The 16,081-nt window shown below is 42.4% G+C and overlaps 1 protein-coding gene across 8 annotated transcripts in view; it reads right to left on the bottom strand.

Annotated features, from left to right (window-relative positions):
• LOC126917657 (uncharacterized) overlaps positions 1-16,081 on the bottom strand; it is a 31,143-nt gene that overhangs the window by 1,609 nt on the left and 13,453 nt on the right. For all 8 annotated transcript variants that reach the window (XM_050724785.1, XM_050724786.1, XM_050724784.1 and 5 more), the window contains 6 exons: positions 10,503-10,995; positions 7,256-7,424; positions 2,428-2,611; positions 2,001-2,269; positions 1,008-1,503; positions 524-661 (listed from right to left, as the gene is read on the bottom strand). In XM_050724785.1, coding sequence (XP_050580742.1) covers positions 524-661; positions 1,008-1,503; positions 2,001-2,269; positions 2,428-2,611; positions 7,256-7,424; positions 10,503-10,995 — 1,749 coding nt within the window. The remainder of the gene's footprint in view (positions 1-523; positions 662-1,007; positions 1,504-2,000; positions 2,270-2,427; positions 2,612-7,255; positions 7,425-10,502; positions 10,996-16,081) is intronic.

Here is a 16,081-nt window from a genome sequence, read left to right on the forward strand (position 1 = left end):
TGACCAGAGAATAATTCGAATCCCTTGCGCTCAAGATCGTTTTCACCCGCTATACCTTTCCACGATTGGTGGTAATTCTAACTATTCACGAGCATGCATCGTTGCTGAAAATCTTTTTTACGGGACGATTCTTTAAAAATAAATATCACGACGTAAATCAAAAGCACGTAATAAATATAAAAAAAATACTTGTACACCATTTTCAAAGCAACCCCGTACACGAATACAACGCACGAGTCGCTCTGCAAATGGCCACTTTTCATCTAGCACCGTTTTATTACAAGATCGTAACAGTACGATTTCGTCTTGGATATAGTGCTGTATACGAGAAACGTGAAAAAAATAAGACCGGAACTTGCTTTTATAGAAACCGATAGACACGCGACAACTAACGAGAAATTGGAATTGTAGGTTTGCCCTCTGGTGGCAAATATAGAAAAGATTAGCACGGTAAATAGCGTGGTTAAGCTACGATACGGATATAAAAAGAAAAGAACGAAAGATATCCAATGTAAAGCATTACCATTTGCAGGCAGTATGTTCAATTCAGCGCCACCGGGAAGTCTAGTCAACTCCGATCCATTTCCGCCTACCAGTGTCACACCACCGACCATTTTATGCGTGGTCTGCGCGTCACTCGCTCGTATCCTCGTTTGAGCATCTGCAACGTACACAATGCACGATGATATTATCCAACACGATCGAGAAAATGGATCGATGTTCTTCGTGAATAGGATGTTTCATCAAACGTCAAAGTAGGAAAGCCAACAAATTCACGCAGTCGTATTACTTAATTGCTATCAACGATGAGAGCAAAATAAGAAAAGTTCTCTAGACATCGTGGTGTAGTTTGAACAGCACTGAATAAACGTGCGTCGACATGCGTCGCAAATACTTGATCGAATATCTTTTTTATATTTTTGGTATAAACGAAGATTTTTTTAAATAAACGACAGCAGCGAACTCGTAATTACGCTATGTAGGCAAGATCGTTTCGAGTTACTCACTCGTAACATTCAGTGCAGGAGAATGCGCAGCGAAAACTAACGGCCTCCCCTCGTTTGCCGAATGCACTAATGTAACTGGCCTGACGTCATTGGCGGACGATTGCACGGCTAGGGCCAACGGCCTGTCGTTGTTGGACAGATTAGAATGCACAAACGTTACCCTGTTGTCGTTGGCCGTGGACGAGTGAACGACCAACGCTACGGGCCTTGGCTCACTTCCAGTGTTCGATTGCACGGCAATAAGCGGCCTCGATTGATCCGGCGAGTTTTGCACGGCCAACGTGAGCGGCCTGGATTCGTTGCTGCCAGCGGTGTGAGTGACCAGAAGTTGCCTCGTGTCACCGGGTATCACCCTCAAGCTCGGACCGAGGTGCTGAAGGGTCGGTACAATCGTCGGCAAGCCTTGACTGGTGTTCAATATCTGAGCGCTGATCGGCAAGTGCAACTGATGCGGCTGCTGCACTATACCACTCGTTGGTGAAGTATTAACTTTCTCCTACGAAGAAAATTTCACAAATTACTTTGAATCGAGCTTTCGACTTTCTGATACGTAATATAATTCTGTAATGTATATTCTAATTCCTTTCTAGATCTACAAAAACAAATTGTGTTGCATTGGTCGGCAACTAATTTATACATATATATATATAAACCAGTTATATTAAACACATTCGCAATGCATTTGAATCTTGCACCGTTGTTCCACACACAACGTTAAAGATACATAAAACGTTGTGTCCAAGGGGGTGCTGCTGCGCTTTGTGTTCTGCTTTTTTGCTTGTTGCAGTAGTATGGCTTCGAGACGATATAAACTCCGCGATCTAACCATTTTGAAGCGAATAAAAACGATTAGTTACGATTTTAGTCCAAACCGGGATTCGATCCAACGACGTTCGGATTAGCAGAGCGCCGCGGACTTAACCGACCGAGCCAATTCAGCCGACGTTAGAACTTTTGTGCTCGATACCGTCTTCAATCTCTCATGGAACGTACCTGTGCTGGAGTAGGAATGCTAGGTGCAGGCGTTCCAGGACTCGAACTCGCAGGTGGACTCTCTCTGGAACTTGACGCAAGATTCATACCCTGCGCTTGGCAGACAACTGCCGCAGTGGCAACCTGATTGTGGATATTGGAAGTCGCATTGGTATTTTGAAGCGTCTGCGGTGAACTAGCCGTAGCTGCGCTGCTCAGACTGCTGGTACTACTGTACCTCGTACCACCCCGTGCGAGCCCCGTCACGTCAACCTCCATGTTTTCTGAAACTTTAACAAAAAAGATTCTTAAATTAGAAATTGCCACCTTACGTTTTTCTCTTGTCGTCGATTTTATATTTTATAAAAAGTTCGCTTCGATGGTTGTCGTTTCTCTTCGAGTACGTTTAAAAGGTATGTGAATGTCCTATTTCGGTTATAAGACTTACTACTTCTCGTAGCCGTTACATCGGCAGCCGCATTCTGTTCCGGTAAAAGAGTATTAAAGTCGATGTGATCCCAAGTAGCCGCGAGTTCCTTCTTCAGAGCAAGTAATCTTTGCTGGGCAGCAATTTTTTCCCTAGCAAGTTTTTCCATTTCGTGTTCGTAATCTCGTTCCTTCCTTCTCAACATCTGCAACGATATCCCCGCAATTAAAAAACAGGGCAATCGATGGTAGAAAAAAGTTTCGTATTTTTTTATAGAACGAGCAGAAAAATTAATTAGCTTTCGACCGAAACGATGTAAAATACAACACGTTCTCGCGATTATATAAGCACGTGTTCTAGACAGATTCCGATTATTCGCGAACGAGAAGGCGCAAATATATTTCGACCGATAACGCGATATATATTTATTTGCTCCCTCGAAACTTCTGCGATCCCAAAACTCGAAAATTTGCGCAATCTATCGTGCATAAAATTAACTTTGTTTATGAAACCTGCATGTTTCACAGTTTCACAGAAACCGTAGCCGGTAGCCTTTACGAAAAATTGCGTGCACGCGACAAAAAGCGGACTAAAGCCCATTATACGTATCCCGGCTTCGTTTTCGAGAATAGCGTAACGCCAGCGTCACACGATACTCCTGCAGATTCAGGACATCTCTCCATCGAAATACGATAAGCCTTGTGTTTGACATCAGCACGAACATGCGTGAAGGAACCGTGCACGAGTGCACGGGTGCGCGTGACAACGAACTCCGATACCCAACGAACGAGATGCATGCGTTTCGAGAGAAGTCGAGGAGAAAGAAAATATGCAAGGACGAAATTCTTGCCGTGTGCAAATTCGAACCTGATCAAGTTCAGTTTGCACGCGTTCGTGCTCACTCGTTTCGCGTCACAAGTGCTAAGAAAATTCACGATGTAGCAATTTTGACCCGCGATAAGAATCTCCAACGAAAAATCGGCATCATTTGCTGTACAAATTACAAAATTCGATCTCGCGCCTTGGCCCATATGTATTTAACTTTCCTGTAATCTTCGTGTCACCGAACGCAACCTCATACCGTTATATACAACATCGTTACAGAACTTAATCTAGGCTAAACTTCTACTCGGACTAACTGGTCCAAACCACAGCTTCAGGCCGATGTAAAATAGATGGATATGTCCATTAACCGATGTTAAATCGTTTATTAATATATTATTTATATACATTAAATGTCTATCGGTAAATATTTTTTGAGCGAAACAACGCTGTCTAAGATTAATTCTAAAGTTAGACTATGAATTCAACGTAAAATGAAAGAAGCGTGAAAACACGCAAGACTAACAATATAGACGTAAATACTTAGACGTGTTACAGTAGAAATCTCGAGTAGGTACGACTTTCCGTCAAAACGTGATAAGCATTCGATTGGTTATCGGCAGGAACGTTTCGCGGAGGAACGCACGTGACAATAAGTGGCAGCGCTACCGGCGCGCACGATACAGAATACACGTGGTAAGATTGTCAAGGAGGAGAAAGAGGAGAACGACAACGCAGCCGCGCGCAGAAGGGAACGCAGACGGAAAGAAAAGACACGACCGGGGTCGCCAACTTACACAGTGATAATCAAAGAAAGTAAGTGGGAGACGAGGATCGCCTTGGTCGGAGAACAAGGAGGGGGAGGAGGAGGAGAAGAAGAAGGAGAAGAAAAAAAGAGGAAGAAGAAGAAGAAGAAGAAGAGGAAGACGGAGCAAGACGTAAATATGAAGAAAGATGGGGCGACCAACAAAGATAGAACGCAACACTAGAGATAAAGAGAGGGGAGAAAGCAGAAGGAGGGGAATATACGTTGCGAAAAAGGCTGAGAAACACAACAAAAATAGACAGACACGCGTATCGAAGGATAGGTAAGTTAAAAGGAGATAGAAAGACGACAGAAGCGGAGGTGAGGAGGAAGGTGCACGAAGGCCGTTGCATGAATAGGCGCACGCGCGGTTTACAAGCACGTGGGTAAACCGCCTCCAACAGGATTCGCACACACAATACTGCGCTCTCGGATATACGCAAATAGCGTTTTCGTTTCTTTCTACATCTCCCCTATCTGCTACGTCGTACGTGCCGCGGAGATCGTGCATGTACTTTATTATACTTTATCGAACTCGCGTGCGCGCGAATCCGGCGGATTTTCCGCCAACTAACAAGAATGGAGTAAGTTAGACTCGTCTAAAGTGTCGTCGTACCGGTAGTGGATTACCGGTTTCCTTTCATTCGTATCTTCGATGTGTATATCTTGCTTTTCTTTTTTTTTTTTTTTTTTTTTTTCAAATATCTACATTTCGATCGAGCATTGTCTCGACACGGTGATATTTATTCATTATAGCTGTTAAAAGGGAACGTTTCGTTATTACGCTATTTAAGGTCTAATAATTACGTTGTATCTTGGTCGATGGTTATTGACGGAACGTTTTCACGGGATCCGTAGGTTTCGTTTTGCCATTCGAATTTCGAACTGAAACGAAATAACGATGCTTAGTACCTGTGACGACCGTACCATTTTCCGAAATAATACCCTAGCTTAAATACTTAACGATCTTGAAAATCTGGCAGCTATTCACAAAGTTATTATTGCGTCGGTAATCGTGCGGTTTATTTGTGAGTGGCTACGTTTCTCACAGAACTTTGGATAATCCTCGACCCCGAAGGAGACAATAGAGCATGATCGTACTTGAGACCGAAAATTATTCTTAAGAAGCTAGCCTTTGATACATATACGTGTATTTTATTAACGTTTCCCCGTATAATGGCAAAAGACGTAACGATTGTGTTTCGTATATCTATTGACAACGTTTATTAATAAATATGTAATAAAATGTTTTTAATTGATAACGGTATACGTCAATGACGTCGTTCAGAAGACGTGGCTGATCGGTGGCTCAACAGAAACATGGAACAGGTAATTCCACGTAATTACGCAGAAACCTGACGTTATGGTAAGCCAACGTGCAATTTCGACACGTCGGAGCGGTGCATCCGTTTCGTACTTAGAAGTCGGCAACAATGGCGCTCTGAACGATAAAAGTTCGGATAGCAGCGTACGCCGTACGTGCCATGCTGCGTGACACCGATGGCCGCGCAATCACGTGGAACCAATACAGGTACATCTTGTACGTGGAGAAGCATCGTGTACGCACACGCGCAAACTGCACGGAGTGAACCGGAGACGAAGAAAGCGAACGTCTCGTATGGTGGGGAAACACGAAGGATGACCTAGAGTGGGAAAGACGACGTACGATCGACGAAGACGAAAGAGTACACAGGCAATGCCGTTTTGACGAAGACGGGCGAACGGAGAAGGAGGAGGATGAAGAAACGGAAAGAGAAAGAGACTACAGATACGAAACGCGGTCGAAGAGGAAACGCGAGACAGAAGATACACGCGGAAAGAAAGAGGAGAGGTCAGGAGCAGACAGAGAGCGAGAGATAAGAGACAAGACTAGAAAGAAGTGGGGATCGCGAGACAGAAAAGACAAAGACGAAAATACGAGGAAAGAAGACGGTGGTGGGGGAACAACGTGTCTCTAGAAACGACCTCGTGCGGCAGACGGACCAACGGAGAGAGTGAAACTATCGGACGAGGAGGAAAGACGGACCGTACTGTAAAAAGCGAGGAAAAAGGGAAAAATAATTCTCGCGTAAAGGCGGGATTATATATATCATAAGTAAATTAGTCGATCTGGTTAAAGGAAGAGACGAAGGAAGCGAGAAAAGAAGGAGAAGAAATACGATACCTTGGGTTTGCACGTACGATGGAAACGACGCGTATGCCGTCCGCATATTGGAAAGAAACAAACGGATCGTATAGTAAATAGGTAAAAGGAGAGACATGCGCAGACCGAAAGGGTACGGAGAAAGAGACACGGAGAATAAGCTGCACAAGCGCGTGAGAAGGAGGCCAAACGGCTGATAGTAGGATTCGAGTTGAATCACGAAAGAAGGGAAAGGAGGTGTTGTGTATGGTCGACCTTCGCGGGGACGCGCATCGGGACGATTCTCTGGCCGTCGCGCGAAAAGTTAATGTCCCTTTCGCAATTCCGAAATTGCGAGAAAAAAGAATTAGATAGGATCGAACTCGAGTACCAAGGAGAAGTCAAAATTTCCTTCTGAATATAAAATAGGCGTGATCGATCTCTTACTGTTATCGATACAATAAAATGATTTGTTTCCGGCCCGATACCATATGCCATTATTATATATCATCGACTAATTGGTATTTACAATCATGGTATGTTACATCACTCGCCGATACATAGTTTGCGAGACGCGATATATTAACGAAAGCGATTAATAGAATGGAGGATTAATCGGGTCGAATCTTACGTACCGAAGATTATTACGTGGCGAAGTAACCGCAGTTACAACCCCGCCCCTTACAGGCCGGTAAATATTTCTGCCTTTTGCTTTTTCTCTTTTTTTGTTTTTTTTTTTTTTCCGAAAAATTCGTAAATCGAAACTGATACATTGACCGTGCGAATCGAACGGAACAATTACGCGGCCTTTATATTCAGGTGCCACGACCACACATTTCGCGCTAGGTCACACAGCTAACCTGCGACACTGGAAGCCATTGCGGCATAATAGGAAGCATAATTGGCAGTTTTTACGATACCAAAGCGTTTCGCGTGCAAGCATACTCTCTGCGAGAGACAGGATTTCGCTATTACGTAAAATAAACAGCATGTAACTTTACAGTAAGGAATATTATAGTAATTGTACTAGACTTCTCTATAAATTAGGAGGGAAAAAGAGTATGGATCGCGAAACACGTTACGCATGTCAATTTACATACCTGTATATGCCTGATCGCAGCGTGAAGAATCGAAAGGTTCGACGACTTTTTCTCTTCCTGCGACGGGAGTTGCCTCTTCAATAATTCGAAGCACTCTTTCAGGTGCGCCCTTCGATTTTTCTCCAATTTGTTATGCACTTCTCTGGTGCCAGAACGGATTACACACGGTCTAGAATAGAGAAACGGATATATGTAGACACGCGATATTTTCCATTTATATTTACATCTATGTGGAACCGATAAACCGTTGATAAATTAGTTTCAGCAAAGTATGAAATCTATCGAAATTCTATCGAAGCTATTTCACAGGCCCTTAAATAAAAAGCATCGAGTCACCAGTAAAACGTAGGTCGTGCAATTTACGTCCCTCTGCAAATTACATTACGCAGCTTCTAATTTGTCAAGCATTTTCGAATCGATTGGCGCGACGTGATCATTTTCTTACATGATCGCAGCAACACGACTAGCTTACTGGTAATATTTTGTTAATCAGTTTCGCATGCACTCTTTACATCTAGGAAATTAAAGTGAAATATACGATCGAAGAAAATCGCGAGATAAAGGAGTACTTTGCATCGATCTTGGAGATCCAGGTAAGGAACGCTATCCGATAACAGAAAACACAGAAATGCAAAATAAGAAGAGAAAACTATGACGATAAAGCGAGCGTAAACGATTGATAATCTCTGTAATCGATCGGATAAAGCAACAATCCTCGCGCACCTCCGAAGCGAAGTACACAGACAGCGAAATCGCGTTCTTAATCAGAAGGTGGCGGACAAATTACGATAATCTCTAGCGGGAGGAGGCACGAGCGTGCAGCACGCATGTGGTGGTACGCGATAATGGCAGCGGCGCGTTAGTACGCATCCCGGTCCCCGGTCTCACGACGTGGTAAGTGACGCACCGTGCACGTGCCATTCACCCTGGACACGTGCACCGCGTGAATGGGTAGCGAAGACTCTGTTGCCTCGACGCTGCTGCCTGTGCATCGAGAAAAGAGAGAACGGACAAGACGGAGAGGGAGAGCGCGCGAAGCAACAGGCTGGCATATCGGCAGCCAGAAAGAACACGGAAAAACGGCGAGAAGCAAGCGAAGTTGGCGGCACCGTGGACTGAGCAACCGTCGAAAAACATACCGAACGAGAATTCGCGACAAGGAACAAAATGCTACTACTGCTGATGCTGCTGAGAGAGAGAGAGAGAGTGTGAGAGAGAGACAGAGCGAGAGAGAGAGAGAGAGAGAGAGAGAGAGAGAGACAGCGAAAGAGAGAGCAAATGCGGGATGGAACAGAAAGGGAAAGGGAGGAGGAAAAGTTCGAAAAGAAATTTTTAGAGGAAAGATGACGAACAGGGAGATAGAAATGAACTTCTTGAAAATTAGGGGTGTAGATGTGTTGTATTTCGTTGTAAGAAAGTAACGTTTGGTTCGATCCAATGTTAATTACGGGTTATATACTATGGAATTTTATCGATGTAACATTTGATAAAATATTAACACGTTCTAACGATTGGTACAGTTAAAACTTTCGGTAGGCGAATAAAAAAATTGTTCGATATAGCGTTGAAACGGAGAAAATCATTTATTTTCCTGTAATTAAATCTTTTAACGTAAAGTTTTCAGTGACACGCGTATATGATACCAAAGATACGGACAAAATGATCTTCTTTCTTGCCATAGAACGTGTTAATCGTTTATAAAAAAAAAAAAAAAGGAATGTAATATGCACAACGAGGAATAAAAGTATACCTCGCGTACATCCTTTAAAACGGAATAATTTGTTTAAAATTTGACCAAACGATTAGAAACTGACAAAGAATTAGTTTACCAGATAACGCGTTAAAAATGTTTCGAAAACATCGCCTTTTACAACATTCTTATCTGGGCTTGTAACGAAAATTTCAGCAGCACGTTTTGAAGATTTCTGTTAGTTGTACGATATGTACACTGAAAATTTTAGCGAACTCGGTTGACGCGGAAACAGGCGTCAGGCATTTTTAACCTTTTGTAACTCGTTGCAACGTTAACCGATTTCGATCAAATTTTCAGCGTAATTGTATAACTGACGTATAAATGTTCGATAATCGTGTTGCTTAAATTTTTATTATAGGCTTGGATAAAAAAAAAAAGTTGTAAAAAGTAACCTCCAATTTCTTCCTCGAGAAGAATTGCAATTTTTCCAAAAAAAAATGTTACGCGTCACGTAGAAATCTGATCCTTCCAACTTTTCAGGGAGAATAGACACTCGTCGTTCGATCCAAACTTTAAAAAGTTATTCTGCTTCAAAAGGTGTACGAATACCTTTGTCCGTCGCTGTATATGCAACACCTAATTATGCGTTAATGGTATAAATTACTCGATGCAAATCTGCAACACGTGTAACCTTCGATGTAACAAACAAGTACGAGAAGTTAATTCGTTTTCTAAGTTGTTTAACTCGAATCAACTCTCATTCTCCGTAAAACGAACTATTCTAAGGACGATTATAATTAGATTTTAAGAAGTTTTTCCGTATAAAATCAGTCACAGTTGCAACGGTAACTTGGTTATTCTTAAAGTTATTACAAAGCACTTTCGTACCAGGTGTTCGGTAATTCTATTTACTACATCGGCGAATAATCCGAAATTCGTTTCATTTCAACATTATGCATTCCCATTATTATTTAGTTCTCTTCCTTTTCCTTTTTATCCAATTTTGAGATTATAACTCAACGTGCCGCGATAATAAAGAAAGCTGACTCTCAAAGTTCTCCTACCACCCTTACAAAAACTAGAAAGCATATCTTCGCATACGTTGACGTCAGTGTTAATCGTGTGTCGACATAAACTATATTAGATCTACTTTATAGTAACTAAAAGTACAGTAACTAAACTTAACACAGATATACACAAAATATACACAAGATATACACAAGGACGGTTATGCACATTATCCCAAATTATACGAACTTAACACTTTAACCAGCATCCGTCGGCCGTCGCTTATGCCAATTTGACACGCGTTGTGATAAACGAGATAAAAGTAAGAGGAAAAAGTAAAGCGATAAAGAGAGATATTTGTCTCGTGTTCGTAATTTATACGTTCGTTATAAGGGACGGACGAGGGTTAAAACTTAAATTAAACATATAATATATACGAATTAAGCTTATCTTAGCTAACTTATTTTTATCTATCGCACGAACGAAATTAATCGACATACATCGAACGAATTACAAATAAAATAGAAATAGTTGCATCAATCTTACCCGTTTCGATGCTTCTTATTGTCGTGGCTGGGTTCAACGTCGACGACGAGATTGCCCGCGTTCTGCTGCGAGTGATTCGTATTTTGATTTTCCACGTAAGGATTATGCGTGCTGTTCTGATTGTTGTGATGGTGATGATGGTGATGGTGATGCTGCTGTTGCTGTTGCGGCTGCTGTTGCTGCTGCGGCTGTTGCTGCGGTTGCTGCTGCGGCTGATGTTGCTGTTGATGGTGGTGTTGTTGGTGTTGCTGTTGGTGGTGTTGTTGGTGGTGCTGTTGGTGCTGCTGTTGGTGGTGCTGCTGCTGCTGGTGCTGCTGTTGCTGCTGATGATGATGATGAAGATGGAGATGCGACGTAGAGTGTACGGCGGTCAGATGAGCCGAATTTGCGTTCGCCGAGGGTGGCGTTATTCGCGTGCTTGAGATCACGGGACTCCCTCGAGAACCTGTCGAGTGATTCCCGTTCGTTCTGTTATTTTCTAGCGGCTCCTCCTCTGAAAAATAAATCAAATCAATCTTTCCTGAAGATTGACCATTATAAAACTTTCTACTTCGCTATGTTCTTTCTTACGTACAAAAGAGATCTTCGATACAGTTTAATCAAAATCTCGTAGTTATTTTTATCATAATATAATTATTTGTTACTTTTATCGTCGCATCTATTCGATAAACGCTGGTTAACGATTCTTAAAACTTTGGAAACTTGCAATTGTTGTTTTCGTATCCTACGAAGGTGATGATAAGTCGTTTTGAAACGATATTCTAAATCTACGACACCAGGGGAACGTGAGATTTCTTAGAGAAATATGGTACAGGTGAACGTATTCGAGCGGCTCGCCAACAAGACATTCTCAGGTAAATAGTTTTTCAGGAAAGGAACTATACGAAAGGAGGATTTTACAGGGGTAATTTCCAGGCGGTTGCCCGATCTCGAAACTTTCATTCTGGATAGCATTCACGGAGGCGCAGCAATTCCTCGCGTTCTACGGTGCAGACGACGCTCCCCTTGCTCATTCTATTCTATACTCGAACCTGAATGACTATGTTCTCGCCTAAGATTAGCGAATGCTTCTCTGGAGTGGCGATGGCTTCGATACGTATGGTTCTCGACTCTTTCCACTTGCACTGACGAGTCGTAATTGCTACGTCTTCCATCCTCAATTTTTCGTTTATACGTATGTTTATTCGTAATTTTTTATTTATACGTATATCTGTTCGATCATACGGGTCGCAACGTTGCACGCAAAATCCGTCAAGTAAAACGAAAATGTTTAAAAAAAATAGAGCAAACGATGCTGCAAGGACGGTCTTCGAGTTTCCAAATCTCGCTCTCGTTTTAACGAGAGGAAAATTTTGTTTAGTCGTAAGAAGAGTTTTGCTGGGAAAGTGAAATAAGAAATTGCGCGTATGAAAAAGCGCGACTGGAGGTAAAAGGATGGAAAGGACAAAGGCAGGGTCAAAAGGTAGAGCTAAAAGGTAGAGCCGTCTAAAATCGCAGTTCACGAACGACCAAAACGTTTCGCTACGACACGATCCTGTAGGATCTGCGATTTTCGTGCTCGGAGGGCCGCCGCTCCATTCGTCGCGATGCTATAAATTAGCGCAGCACGTGTACGCACATGCAACTAACTCATTCATGTACCAAGAGACTTGGCAAAGCTTCGTCGCATAGCTCGACGCTTCCTAAATCTATTCCGGGCTTAAAGACGGCGTGTACGTATCACGAGAACAAGAAGCAAGAAAGCACCGGCGATATACCTTGCACTCGGTGCACGCTTGCAACGCTGCCTTCGTCGAATAACAGGCTAAAACGTGTCTTGCAACGCGACTACACGATCTCTACCGAACAAGATTTTCTTACGCTTACTGTCCGACTATCGACCTGTGAAAACGGTCTCTCCTTTTGTTTTCTAAGATACTCGAATACGTTCTAGAACTCGTTCGCCCAAGATTTCTGTATTTCGCTATCTATAGACAGTTTGATACTAAAAATATTACAACGAACGAATAACTTAAAAATGTGATGTTAAGCCAGGTTGCAAGGATGCAGCAAGATTTTAGATACGTTGTCAACGTAGTTCGCAATTTTTAGTATATATTTTTGATCGTTCGTCGTTGGCCTTTATCGAGTGGCCTACTTCGTGCGATAAATCTCTGTAGACAGGGACAGGAAGTCTGCTCTTGCGTAACAAGGTTGACGCATTCGACAGGTTAAATCTTCCCGTATTTTGCATTCTATCTTCTTCTCGTATCTGCGTCAACTTATTTCAAACTTTTATCTTTCGCTTCTTTTCCTTGCAAGAAAATTACCATATGCGATGTTTCGAGACTTTTCAGGAAACTGGAAATGGACTGCGAAATTTGTCGAAGTAAAGTCCTATTAAAAAGTTTGACAATTAACATCGCGAAACCAGCGAAAGAAACGCTTCTTCTACGAGCAAAAAGAATATGAGACGTAAAAATAAGAAAGATATTTAAAAAGAGATTAGGGGATAGAAAATAGACAGCAAAGAGAAGAACGGCGTTGGATGAAAATCGAATAAAAGTGGAGCATGAACGAATCGAATGGCAAATCCTTGACCTAAAAATAGCGATCTCCGCTAATTTCTTGTCTCCGAAATTGATATTCGGTGACGCGATTCATCTATTAGCAAATTTACCGAACAACGGTTGCCTCTCCTCTGAACCGTTGCCGCGTTTACAGACAGTCGAGTTTAGCGCTGAAACGTGGCAATAAATTTTATCGAAATGGAATTACCAGCCAAAAGTCGTTCGTTAAATAAGACGAAACGGACGATCGTGTTTTTATCCTGGATATCGCATAAACGAAACGAGCTTTTAACGGACACGCGCTTCCACGCGGACGATCGCTTTGCATCGAGCGAATCTTCTAGCATAACCCGCAACTTGTTACGAACGCAAACTATTATATAAAGAAAAGCGGCAGTAAAAGAATCGTACTTGAAAAAAAAAGACCCACAAAGAATCATCTTAAGAAGGTGGAATTTTTGGCAAATATTAAAAACACGCGACAGCTTCTCCCTCTATCAGACCGGTGACGCGTGTTTTAATAAATTAAGAATTATTTATTCGATAAATGGAAGTAAAGAAATTACTCTTGTCGATCGTGACTCGAATTATTTGGTAATGCAAGAAATTTCTTTCATAGTCGGTCGTAGTCGATGAAAGGATCGTATCGCGAAATTCGTATATGTCGACTTTCCACCAAAGTACGAATTAAATCTTTCAATTACGACTAAACTCGAATTAAACTTCAAAAATACGATAAAAGGAAAGATACGAACGATAAAGAGAATTAAAGAATAAATATGGATAAAATAACGTGACTCGACCCTGATCGATATCCTCGCAGATATTAAAATTGCCAATGACCCTTGTTCAACGGATCTTTTAACAAAATCCTTTGGAAAAGGAGAGGCGCACGCTGAGATTAAAGACTATACAAAGTGATCGAGCGAGTGAGTGAGAGGGAGAGAGAGAGAGAGAGAGAAAGAGACAGACAGAGACGAGCCTGCCTGTCTAGACGGACGTTCGGATGGTAATTCGCAGCGATGAACTAAAATGGTCAGAGACGAAAGAACGTGACTGTTCTTTTATCTGCAAAATCGGCATGAAATCAGCCTTTACCGCTGGAAGTCAAACTAACCAGATGTAAATGTAAGCATGCCTGTTTACGTCCAAATATCAAAACCCAAAGCTACTTTATGCGATAATCCGTTCGAGCGACGAAATCCTTAGATATTCGCGATTCCAGATTTATCGGCAATTCGGTGGAAAAAGAATCGGCAAAGGTATTTACAATTCGAATCGCTTGTACTTTTTGGTTAATTACCATCTAGTTACGTTGTAATTTCTCTTGGAAACTCGATGTTCGATGAATTATGTAATCGCTAAACGCGTACGTAGAATTCGTGTGACTCATGCAGCAAACTTTCCTTATTCGGAAATGATACACCATATATACGTAAATGTATACGAAAATGATTGAGATTTAAACTTTACAGAAAGTAACAAGCGTACGGCGATCCAACAACGGAGATATCCGATCGATCTTAAAAAATTCCTTATGAGAGCGGACGTCAAAGTCGATGGTCGGCTAGTATAGAAGCAATCGTGCATGCTGGTATTTAAAGTTTTAACGAATCTAGCGTCGCTAGCTCGATCAGTGGTCCTGCTGTAACGCGAGAACCCAACGCGTCCAGCTAAAGAATATTTATAGGCTGTGCGTACGTAACCACTTTAAGTCGAAGCATCCTCGATGCTGAAGAAAAAAAGACACGGCTCCTTTTAACGGTGTCTCTGTTTGAACGAACCCCTTTCTAACGGGAACAGCTCGATCGCATTGCCAATAAAAATCGGTTGATAACCAACCTCGATCAACTATCGCCTCGCAAACTATAAAAACGTATCCGCCTATTCGTAAAACAATCGTACTACGATCGAAGGTTATAAAAATAACTCGCTGTTTGAAAATTCGAAAAAGCTGCTACAAGCTTAGAAAGATAGAGATACTACGAAAACGCCGAAGAGTCTGTTTCGAGCTGATCACGCGGTGCACGACTCGAGCGAAAAAGCGCGTGTACGTGCTTAGTCGTGATTCTTTGGTCCATCAGTCACGCATGTCGCGCGTTTCCATTTCTTGTCCTTAATAAATCTAAAATACACGCGTACGTAAAACTGGTAATATATGCCAAGTATCGAATCATGTTCAAAGTGATTTACGATAGTATTAATATTCAGTTGAAAATCTTCGAATCGCCTTTGTATCGAGATTCACCTGCTCGTCGCTACTATTGCTAGAGCCAAGTATCGCGATATTACATCGCACGCAACCATATCTATATCGAGTTATCGGCCCGAGTCTTAAACTTTTTCCAGATACGAGTAGACTTTGTTCCATCATCTTTCAACGATGCGACGAAAGCAAATGTGTTTATACCATTCTGTTTAATCTCCTGTCGATCTATCGAGTGGTGTCGCTATTTCGTCATTATTATCGTAGAGTTTCTCATGTTTTCGAGCAAAAACGTGAACTCGGACGTTCGGAAGACTCGAGCCTCGACTTATCCGACAGCTCGATACATTTGAACGAGCTCGTTAAAACGCATTGATATTTCCTTTACGACAGATCATACGTATGTGCGCGCGTAGACTGCTAGACGGAGCGACAAACCGCTGCATCGGTCGCGATGGTGCGTGATCGATAAAAAGCGCGACACGTTTCGCGACGAGCGGGTTTGCCGTCGACACGGTTGCTCGTCGCGCTTCTCACCGCCACCGTTCTTGAAAACTAACCGCCGGGAATCGTTATGACTGCTAGTCGATGGTTAAGTGCAGTGTCACGGTCGCGATACGGAGTCGCGAGCGACCACGTGCCAGCGAGATAACGACCGGAGGAGCGGGTATTCGTGCGCAAGATGAAATAGGAAATCGGTGGGATTGCGGGGGGGGGGGGTGAGGCAGTGCAGTTCACAGGGTGGTGAATGCGCGCGTATATATAATTGCCTTGATGTCACGCCAAACCGACTTGGCTTTAAAATTAGAAACGAAGCCACTCCG

Source organism: Bombus affinis, chromosome 6 (genome assembly GCF_024516045.1).
Source record: "Bombus affinis isolate iyBomAffi1 chromosome 6, iyBomAffi1.2, whole genome shotgun sequence".
Lineage (NCBI taxonomy): Eukaryota > Metazoa > Arthropoda > Insecta > Hymenoptera > Apidae > Bombus > Bombus affinis.